General features: G+C 37.4%; 1 protein-coding gene across 1 annotated transcript; it reads left to right on the forward strand.

The window, feature by feature from the left end:
* Nucleotides 1-3,718: 3,718 nt before the first annotated feature.
* Nucleotides 3,719-8,614, forward strand: LOC107528792 (complement factor H-related protein 2-like). Its single transcript, XM_087820870.1, has 5 exons — nt 3,719-3,737; nt 3,830-4,024; nt 4,786-4,962; nt 7,586-7,772; nt 8,479-8,614. The coding sequence occupies exons 1-5, from the start codon at nt 3,719-3,721 to the stop codon at nt 8,612-8,614; spliced, it is 714 nt and encodes a 237-aa protein (XP_087676996.1).
* Nucleotides 8,615-11,224: the final 2,610 nt, after the last annotated feature.

The following is an 11,224-nucleotide window of genomic DNA, read 5'->3' on the forward strand; positions in this document are numbered from 1 at the left end:
GTTTCTGTTTTGTTTCCATTCCTGTGATGTGAACTGTTCTACATTCTAAGAGTTGCTCTGCTATTTGATAAACATAATCAATGATTTTAAAGTTGCAAATCTTATAATATCTGGTCACAGAACAATTTACCTGATGCTAAGGAAATATAGGGACTGAATTTTTATTTTCTAGTGAGTTATTTTGAAAGCATATAAAAACAAACTTAATCCCTGTCCAATTGATACCCTGATGACTGGTCTCTAATTTATATTTGAGCAGAAGTGTTTTAGCCAAACTACCTCTCAGTTTAGTTTAGAATTTGTGCTTCCCATTTTCTCCATCACGAGTCTGAATATATTGTACCATAAAGTAAGAGCTGCCTCAAACACATTAGTTAAGAATATTTGGATGCGAAGAATGTGCTGAAATTCTTGGACTCTGTGGTGTGGACTATTGTGAGTTTACAAAAACTATATATATATAATCAGTGATTTTCTATGGGCAGGAAAGTACAGTGTGTGGATACACTCATTGGTGTTCATAGACCCTTAAGGACTGAACTTGGGTAAGGGCCAACAGTGGACAAGAGAAAGTCACAGTGACATAGACTCAGAGTTTTTCCCATGTGAATCTCTTGGTTGAGAAAAAACCTCACACATCCTCAGGAAGTGTTTATTTTAAATTTATTGTTTTAAATAACTTTTGGAGCCAGTATATTACTTATCTAAGGAAAGATGCAAATGTACGTATTAGGTAATGAAGTCAAGAAATGATTGTGAAATCATCCATGAATATTTATAGATATTGCAAACATCTTTGAACGTTGATATTTACTAAGTGATCTCAATAAAATAGCTTCCTGGTAGTGCACTTAAATTCAGAGTCACACTTGATAACTACTCATGAAGCAGACTTAAAACCCCAAACAGCACCACCGGGACATCTATGTTATATAACATTGGGTGACCTAACATGTTGTTATTAGTCAATATCATTCTCACCCTGTGGGTTTCCTGGGCTCATGGAGGAGGTAAGTTGAAAACACAGCTGAACACTCAGCTTTCCTCTTACTTGTAACTCTTGTCCTCTCTACTTTCGTGTGTCTATATTTTCTAATGAATCAACTAGTAAGAATAGTCTCTATTATGAGATCATATAAAGAATAACTTTTTGAGGAAGATTATGTTACATTCATCTAAAGGGAAAATAAGATAAGTTATGTTTCATTGTATTTGCTGAGTTTCACAGCAAAGGGACCCTCAATACCAATATGGAAATATTTGAATGTGTTCACACAAATTTAGGAAGCCTATGGGAAAAATAGGTATTCTCATGATCTTACATATGCTGATTGTTTTATAGATTTCTATGTGAAAACTCATGAAATCGGTCATTTTAAATAAACTCAGTGTACTATATTTACTTATAACTTAATAAACCTGGAAAAGGAATTAATATTATAATCAATTTAATATTTCAACCAATTGGCAGCAGGTAAAAGAAATATCTATTTCAACAAAAAGTACAATGTATTCTTCATTTCCAGTGGACTGACAATAAATTTTTATTAGATTTCTGAGTTCAGTGTTTAGTGTTGAGTAAATAAATTATTTTACTTCATAGCATTATCTCTATGGTTCACTGATTTGTATTCACATTTATAGAAACCTATTCTCTATATTATCTCAGTGCAATCATACTATTAAACAATTGTTTCTTATAACAAATATAATTGGCTGTTTCTTTAACTCACCTTTTGTTAAAAACAATGTATTTTGTATATTAATTCTAATAACATTTACTGCATAATTGAATCTAAGATTTTAATACAATTACATTTTTCTCCTTCTTTACGATCCTTCTGAATTCTTTATTATTGTATCTTTTAAACATCCCTCATTTTCCTTTAAAATCGGATACTCTCATTCTTGAATAACTGTAAATAAAACCTCTAATGTGCCTTAGGATACTTCATCCCACCACTTATCAATACACTGTGAATCTCTATGCTTTCTCCTTACTCTACAAGAGGAATTTATTTATTTATTTATTTACTTATTTACCTATTTATTTATTTATTTATTTATTTAGATCTTTATTGGTTTTGGAGAGAGGAAAGGAGAGGGATAGAGAGATAGAAACATCAATGATAAGAGATTCATTGATCGGCTGCCTCCTGCATGCCCCCGACTGGGGATTGAGCCCACAGCCTGAGCATGTGCCCTGACCAGGAATCAAACCCCGATCACCTGGATCCTAGGTCGACGCTCAACCGCTGAGCCAGGCCTGGCCGCCCAAGAGGAATTCATTTAAATAACTTGCTGCATGCTGGGTTTGTCTCTCATATCCATTATATTTGGGCAATAATCTTCACTGGCCACCACAATAACAACAAAGATTCCTCTCCAGATTAACGCTGGTCTTCAGTAGTGAACGCTTTCAGAAAGTAGCCTTTGAGCCTAGCTTGGTGGTTGGACACTATTCCATGCCCTGAAAGGGTGCTGGTTGGATTCCAGTCAGGGCACATGCCTGGGTGGTGGGCTCTGTCCCAGGTGTGGGGAGTGTAGGAGACAGCCAATCAATGTTTCACTCTCACATTAATGTTTTTCTCTCTCCCTTCCTCTCTCTCACTAAAAATCAAATTAAAAACATCTTTAAAAAAGACCAAAAAAAATGTAACCTTTGAGCTCCATTCCCTGTAGTTTGGGCTGTACCAAAGTTTGTCAGGAGAAAGAAACCCACTTATTGGACAAACATTTTGTATGGACAGAAACACCTTTGTGTATTTAGTTGGCATGGGTTGAATTGTCTTTCTCCAAAATTCATTTGTTGAATTTTAAACTCCCGGGACCTTAGCATGTAACTGTTCATGGTGATAGGTTCTTTAAAGAGGTAATCAAGTTAAAATAGGTCAGTATGGGGAGCCCTAAGCTCACAAAACTGGTGTGCGTACAAGAAGAGGAAATTAAGACACAAACACTTAGAGGAAAGACCATGTGAAGACATAGGGGTCGGACATCCATCTACAAACCATCTTGAGAGACAAAAAGCCACCAACCCTGCTAATGCTTTGATTTGGACTTTTAGCCTCTAGAGTTAAAAAAAACAAAAAAAATTCTGTTGTCTGAGACAGGATTCTATACAGCTTTGTTATGGCAACCCTAGCAAACAAATGCAGGGTACATACAGATTTTTCAAAATGGACAGTAGTCATCGAAAACCACTTTTCTATTTTCTACTCAAGTATATTTTCATACCTATAAACATGCTTAGGAGACATTCATCAGAATTTAGTAACTTTATCTTTATTACAGTATTGTTGATGTTTTTCACTTTGTGAATATTTTATATTCCAATTCTCCTCATTGCTTCACTGACAAAGTCCTATGGAGTCATATAGACAGGTATTCATATACATATATGTGTTCACACATGCTTCCTATGCAGCATGTTGCTTGGACCAGGCCAAGATTTCTGAGGGCCTGTGTGTAGGAGACACTGGAAGAAGCACAAGAAGTGAATGGAGAACTAGAGGCAGTCCTACCATCCTCACATAGAAAATGTCTCAGATCTGGGAGGTGTACTGGAGTCAGCCACTTTCATTCTCTTCCTCAGCATTTGTGTTTTTCCAAGTGATTTTAATCTTGGAAATACTTCTAAAGAACTTAAAGCTTAAACATCACAAGTTCCTCAGATCTCTTTGAACTCTTAATTAGAGATCATCTCAATTCTCCAATCATGAATACAAGTGGGAAAAGTAAGATATATGGAATAGTAAATTCATCCACAGATAATTCAAATAAAGAAGGAGTATTCATTCACAGTGTATACTATTTTTTTTTTCTTCAGAAAGATCTTGTGGTTTCCCAAGAGTAAAACATGGAAATATATATCTGGAAGGTGGACATAAACCAGTCTTCCCAGTTCCTACAGGAAAATATTTCTACTACACCTGTAAAAACAATTTTTTGACTCCTTCACAAACACGCGTGATTCGACTAGTATGTACACAAAATGGATGGTCACCAACACCAAAGTGTCTCAGTGAGTAAACACCCCCATCATTGCCCAGATGAATTAGTCAGCATATTCAGTGAGTGGGGTGAAGGGGAGGGGTGTTCTGGAGGGATCACAGAATCTAGACAATTACAGCCTCAGCAGCTGGTGGAGCCAGTAACAGTAAGATATGTCATCCTTCAGAAATTAAATCAGCAAAACATAAGATACAAATTTGTGGAATATCTAATTTTTTTCATTTCAAATCCTAATGGTCAATAACTTTAACTGCTACTATTTAATTTAAACAATCTCCCTTGGTAATTGTAGGAACACAGATTTTTCTCAGGAGAGTTCATTTTTACATGTAGTATCTGTTCAAAATATGACATTCCTTTGGATATGCAAGAAGCATTTTTTACTAATTTCCTTATTTTTGTCCCTTTTATTCACTGCATCTTTGTGAGTTATATCTGCCTTTCTTAATGAAAGCATTATTTCTTAATGAAGAAATAATTAGAATAGAGAAAAAGAAAAGAGGTAAACAATGGAGATGAAAGTCTAGAAAGCAATTTAGTTGATCAAATAATAAAAAATACAGTCCTTTTGTTGATTTCCAAAGGAACTTTACAAATGTGAATTTTTTTTTTAAGTATAAGTAATGACTGATGACATTACATATTAATGTGTTAACATGCATGAACTAATTTTTAAGAAAGTAAAGTTTGCACTTGATTTGTTTGTAAATTTTCAAAATTGAGAGCCAATCCAGATGCAAGGTTTACATTTGTCATCTTTTGGGTTTTCAGGACAGTGCTTCCTCCCATGGTTGAAAAATGGTCATTCCACATCTTCAGGAAAGATGCATCAGGAAAAGGAGGCTGTACCAATTACGTGTAATGAGGGCTACAGCCTCCCCATCAATCAGAGTCATATCAAATGTACAGAAAGGGGCTGGTCCACCCCACCTGTATGCAAAAAGATATGTAAGTACAACTCTGTCCTCTGGGATCCCATATCCTTCTTTATTTTCAATAGGTGTTTTTAATTTATTATTGATTTTGAGAGAGAGAGGAAGGAAGAGGGGGAAAGAGATAGCAACATCAATACATCAACATCAATCTCAACATCCATCTGCTGCCTTCTGCATGCCCCCTGCTGGTGATCAAGCCTGCAACCCAGGCATGTGCCCTGACCAGGTATCAAACCATGACCTCTCGGTGCACACGCTGAAGTTGAACCCACTGAGCCACTCAGGATGGGCTCTTCTTTATTTTATAGAAAAATAGCTGTAATAACTATATGCAATAGTGCTGTTGTTCCTATTGTACCTTTGTAGTTTCAGGGTTCCAATTCTGTCTAAGTAGTTATGCCAACTTCTGAATAACCACTAGAAAATAATTTTGCCTTCTCACACAAATTAAATGTAGGCAACATTAGAAAACACTCAACAGGAGCACAGTGAAATCTTTGCAAAACACTTATATGTTTAAGCATATAATTATAATGCTTAAACTTCATGCTTATAATGAAATTATGCAAAATTGTTTGACATGCCATGAGAATAAAATTAAATTTTACATAGAGTGATAGTTAAAATATCGCATTTGCAAAATCGTATGACCAGCAAACAAATTTTCTTGGCATTTACCTTTTCTTGGTAAAAGTTAAGTGTGTACCATTTAAAGACTAGCACAAAAGATAATATCCAAGGAGTCAGAACTCTGTACCTCTAAAATTTAGTTTTCCAGGGTATACTTTGTAATATGGAAAACTCTTCATTAAGAAAGCATATGAGCCAGGGCAGTGTGGCTCAGCGGTAAGCACCAAACCAAGAACCAAAGGGCAACTGGTTGGATTCTAGGTCAAGGCACATGTCCAGGTATTGTCCTCAATTCCCAATAAGGCTCATGGAGGAGGCAGCCCATCAATGTTTCTCTCTCTATATCACTTTACCTTCCACACTCTCTAAAAAAAAAAAATCAATAAAAATACATTTTAAAAAAACGAAAAATAGAAACCACATGAAAAATAGGAATATATTCTAGGTAAAGCAGACTTGAGCTTCTTATACTTTTATATGAAAACAAAGCAAGAGGTGAATTTGAGTACTGGACTTGGGAATCCTAAAACTTGGATTCCTAAAGCACAGTCAGTACCTTTGGTAGAACAACATCTAGTCTTCTGCCTCTTCCCACTCTAGCAGGAAATTTGGTTCTTGTTTATTCATCACATCAACATTTATTGTACTGGCGATAAGTTATATTTATTGTGCACTTTTTGTATGTCAATATAATATGGTAGGCAGTCTCAAGCAGTTTTTTTCCTTGTTTTCCTAGACGTGTTTCGGGATTGTTGTGGGGAACAATCTTTCTGTGATTTTAGGCTGTTCCTTTCCTGGGCCTTGACTAGAGAGAGAGCCCACTCTTCTTGGGGCATCTTTTGAGTGTGAATCTCATGGCTCTGCAGTTCAAAGTTTCTCTCATCATCTGGGAGAAAAAGAAACCCAAGCAATTCACAGCCATGTTGCTCATTCAGTTCCTACATCCCCAGCTGATTGGACTTCTCCTCTATGTCGCTCATAGTCTTCTTAAATTTGTTTCTGTAATTTATCCAGAAGTTGTATTTCTATTTAGGAGAGGGAGTAGGAAGCAGTCTTCTTAGTCCATCATTCTGAAACAGGAAGTTATTTTGCTCCTTGTTATTTCTTCAAATTTGTTTCTTAAATTTTTGCAAGGAGTTTGATTTACTTTTAAATTTTTAAATAATTTTTTCATTCTTTTTGTTTTTTATAGAGAGGAAGGAAGAGAGAAAGAGAGAGGGAGAAACATCAATGTGAGAGAGAAAAATCAATTGGTTGCCTCCTGCACACAACCCAATCAGGGATGGAACCAGAAACCTGGGTATGGGCCCTGACCTGAATTCAAACCCTCAGCCTTTTGGTGAATGGGATCTTGCTCCAACCAACTGAGCACACTGGCCAGGGCACAAAGAGTTTGTTTGCTTGTTTGTTTTTAATGGAAATAAAAATTAAATACCTAGAGTCCCAAGAACCATTGCAATAGGCTGTATGAGAGTACACGGAACCTTCTGTGACCATGAACTATGTGTCTGCCAAGAATTAGTCCTTATAAAAAATAGTTTTACACCAAAATGTGGAAAAACAAATGTAGTTCTTTCTGGCTTACGGGACTTTCACTCTGCCATCAATGCAAGGGCTACAAAACCTTGTGATTCCCACTTTACATGATTAGAATTTCTCCAGTGAATCCTTTCTTTCCTCAGAAGCACACAATTTTTTAAAAATATATATTTATTGATTTCAGAGAGAGAAAGGGAGAAGGAGAGAGATAGAAACATCAATGATGAGGAAGTCACTGATCAGCTGCCTCCTGCACATGCCACACTGGGGATGGAGCCCCCAACCCGGTCATGTGCCCTGAGCAGAAATTGAACCTTGAACTCCTGGATCCTAGGTGGATGCTCAACTCCTGAGCCTCACCCAGCTGGGCACACACAAGTCTTTACATTACATATTGTGCTGGATTTGCACATTCCTCTGTGTTCTCTCTGATGGTTTTGTCTCAATATATCAAATAATATTTCTAGATGCTGAAAGAAAATGTGGGCCCCCTCCTCATATTGACAGTGGAGACATCACCATTCTTCCATTAGGAGTCTATGCCCTGGGGTCTTCAGTGGAGAATCAATGCCAGTCCTACTATGTACTTCAGAGAAACAGGAAAATAACATGTTCTGATGGCACTTGGTCAGAACCACCAAAATGCTTACATAGGTCCTTTCATATTCTCCTGGATTCTGAGAAAATCTGTGTATTTTGCTGTTTATGATCAAATTTTGATCAAATAATAAATGATTCTACTGAATTCTTGAATCCCACTTATTAATATGTGAAGAAATAAAGTTTGAAAATCTCTTAATCAAGCAAGAACCTGAACAAAAGATTCTTTAATATAAGCTCTTCATATTATTGGCATTATGAACTTCAGTTATAACATTGGATGATCACACTTTACACATAGTACCTCATTTTTGCATCATTAATAATTTTAAATGGCTTACATCTGCTTGATGTCTTTTTGTTGTTGTTGTTTGGGTTTTTGTTTTTGTTTTTTTAATTTATTTTATTGTTGAGGGTATTACAGATATCCCCATTTTTCCCTTTGTCCCTCTTCACCTGGGTCCCAACACAGGTCTTCCCCTGTCTGTTGTCTGTGTCCATGGGCTATGCATATATGCATGTAAGTGCTTTGATGAATCTCTTCCAGACCTCCCTCCTACCATTCAATGAGTTGGTTTGGAAAGTGATTGAGAATAAATTCGTGTATCTGTGTAGAAGATTCTACATGAAAGTCTAAAATTTTATGGAAAATAGCTGTATATTTCTTAACATTTCATATTCTTTTTTTTACAGCTTCAGCTATATGCGTAGTAAAAGAAGAAACCTTGAAAAAATATAACATACATTTTAAATGGCAAAGAAAGAAAATATTGTATTCTACATCAGGAGATCATGTTGAATTTGTCTGTCGACCTGGATATGATAATGTGTCACCACTGTCTGCATTTCGAGTACAATGCGTGGATGGGGAAATGGAATATCCCACTTGTGCATAAAATGATAGTTATATGGCAGTCTTAAAATTAAAATATTTACATTTACTTAGAATGTTTTATTATTAATCTAATTCTTCTCAACTTAATTTTCAAGAATGGTTGAACTCATCTTTATTCATTAATCAGATTTTGTGTTAAGTGCTATGTGGAAAATGTCATTTTAATCTAAGAGACCAATGGATCACTTCTCAAAAGCAGCTCATTAAAATGTGACAAACCAAATGCTCTGTGTTCTCTTCATGAAACATCAATGACCAGAAATGACTTTAGTGTCTGCCTTTATCCCTCATTCATTATATTTCAATTTCAGATGAGTGGAAATATACCCTATTAACATCTTTGCAAAAGGCATTTTCTCTCAAGAAAATGTCTGTGATTTCCATCCAAGCTGTTGTGTGTAACTGTAGTAGGTCATCCATTTTATTGCCAGGCTGTACCCATGGACCAGACAAAACAAAAAATAGTCGTCCATTCTCCCGATGCCGACCATTAGCTATTATAAAACATCTGCTAATGAGAGACCTAGTTTATAAGCTTTGATGGAAATATACACTTATTTCTTTTAAAAACTGACCTCACCTGCATGTGAAATCACTTGCCAAAGAATTTCTGAGAGTGATAGAACCATTTCAGTCTTCCTGCAGTAAAGCATGAAAGACCCAGGTAATCCGGATAACTACAAAACTATGGAAATGTAAGAATTTTAATGTGTAGTTATATTCAATGTGTTTCTGTTTGACTAAAATGTGTATTGATACTGAAGAGATCATGTATCGTTTTCTTAGGTGATTTTTGTAATTTTTAAGTTTGGTTGCTTATTTTTTCTATTGCTTTATGAATTGGCTTTATATGTAATATGTATGAGTCGTTGATCCAATATATACATTTCACATGTCTCTTCCATACCCCAGGCTTTTTTGGGGGGGAGGGGGAATGATCTTTTGGATGCATTAGAAATTTAGATGATTACTGAAATCCAATATGTACTTCATTAAAAAGTATTGCTCTAGCACAAATGACTGAAGATAAAAGACTATTTTTTAGGACTATGATCCTACTTTGACTTATTTATTTTGTATGAGAGCCAGGCCAAGGTTTCATGTTTTTGACTGTACTGTATAAGTCCAATTGTTACCTGACCATTTCCTAGGAAAAATTTTATTTCCCCAACTCAATTACATTGGTGCAGGAAACAAGTGACCTGCATGTGGGTGTGTTTTCTCTGAACTCCCATCTTCCCACAGGTGAATGAGTTTATCATTATGACACTTCCAAACCATGATACAGAATATTTATTATAAATATAGATATTGAGGATTAAAAATCTTCCATTTGTTCTTTTTCAACATTGTTCTGGCCATTCCCACATCAATTTTTGATTCATGTTGACAATGATTTGTGGTGGAATAAGAGAATTTTACTAGGGTCATATTCAAAGCATAAATTAATTAGGGGGAATTGACATCTTAATGATAGTAAGGCTTCTGATCCACAAACATCATGCACTTTATCATTTATTTGTCTTTAAGTTTTTTCTCAATAATGTTTTGCAATTCTCAGGGTAGAAATCTAACAAGCATTTTCTCAAATTTATTCTTTTATATTTTTTAAATATTGATAAAGGATAGTTTTCTTTGTTTTTTTAACTTTTCTCATCATTAGTTTATTTTTTAATTAGGGGATTGAAAACAGGGGGTTAATTTACTCAGTTATTTTATCAATAAGAAAACAACAGCCAGCTTTTTTTAAATGATAAAAGGACCTTTGATATCAGGCAATGGATAGCCATCCACAACCCTGTGGCTCAAGCATAAGGAAAAATACAGGCTTCCCTAAGAGAACAGATGAGGGAGCCTGCTCCAGGCACAGCTGCTTCAGGGGTTCTCAGAGCAGCAAGAGCTTCCCTCCATTCTCGAGTCCCTGACAGTCTGTGGTTTGCATGTTTTCTCCTCTGCAACAACCACAGTCAATCGATATGGCAGAGAAACACAGTTAATCAAAGGCCAAGTTTCCTCGGATTCATGATCACAAAGTAAAGGAGAGCTACCCCTCTCCCTGCAGGTTGCAAAGAGCTGAGGAAGAAGGTCCAGGCCCCTGGGGTCATGGGAACCCCGGCTCAAGGCCCTCGCGGTGGGGGGCCAGCCAGCATCCCACCCAGACCCTGGGCTGAGGGGGAAACCACAGAAGACTGCAGCTGCCAGGGCCGCTGGGGCTGGGGCTGGGGCTGGGGCTGGGGCTGGGGCTGGGGCGCGCCTTTGTCTTGGGGGAAGCTGCCCAGCCTAGAAGCAGCCTCGGGCGTTGCGGGGGCCACGCGGTCGGGACCCGGACAGACCCCTCGGGACGGACCAGGCGCTGCCCGGGGGCTTAGACACACTGTTGCCACCCGAGAGCAGAGGCCCCCACACTTGCTGCTCCCATTGTCAGGCACGGTGTGGAAATGCAGGTGCTGCGGGCAGTCGACATTGGAGCACAGTGTTTGGAGCCCGAATCCCCACCGATTCCTTAAGCGAGTATAGACTGAAACTCAGAAACTCGGCTCCTGGCGCCGCTGGGGTGGCTGCGCCGGCTGCGCCCTGTCCTGCCGGCCACACCCCCCAGGGGCTCGTGCCC

Source organism: Miniopterus natalensis, chromosome 10, assembly GCF_054644295.1.
Source record: "Miniopterus natalensis isolate mMinNat1 chromosome 10, mMinNat1.hap1, whole genome shotgun sequence".
Lineage (NCBI taxonomy): Eukaryota > Metazoa > Chordata > Mammalia > Chiroptera > Miniopteridae > Miniopterus > Miniopterus natalensis.

Bases quoted from the DNA above. Each gene is read 5' to 3' on its own strand.
- LOC107528792 (XM_087820870.1), top strand. The intron at 4,963-7,585 runs GTAAGTACAACT...TAATATTTCTAG, and splicing joins ACCTGTATGCAAAAAGATAT to ATGCTGAAAGAAAATGTGGG. The intron at 7,773-8,478 runs GTCCTTTCATAT...TAAATGGCAAAG, and splicing joins CCACCAAAATGCTTACATAG to AAAGAAAATATTGTATTCTA.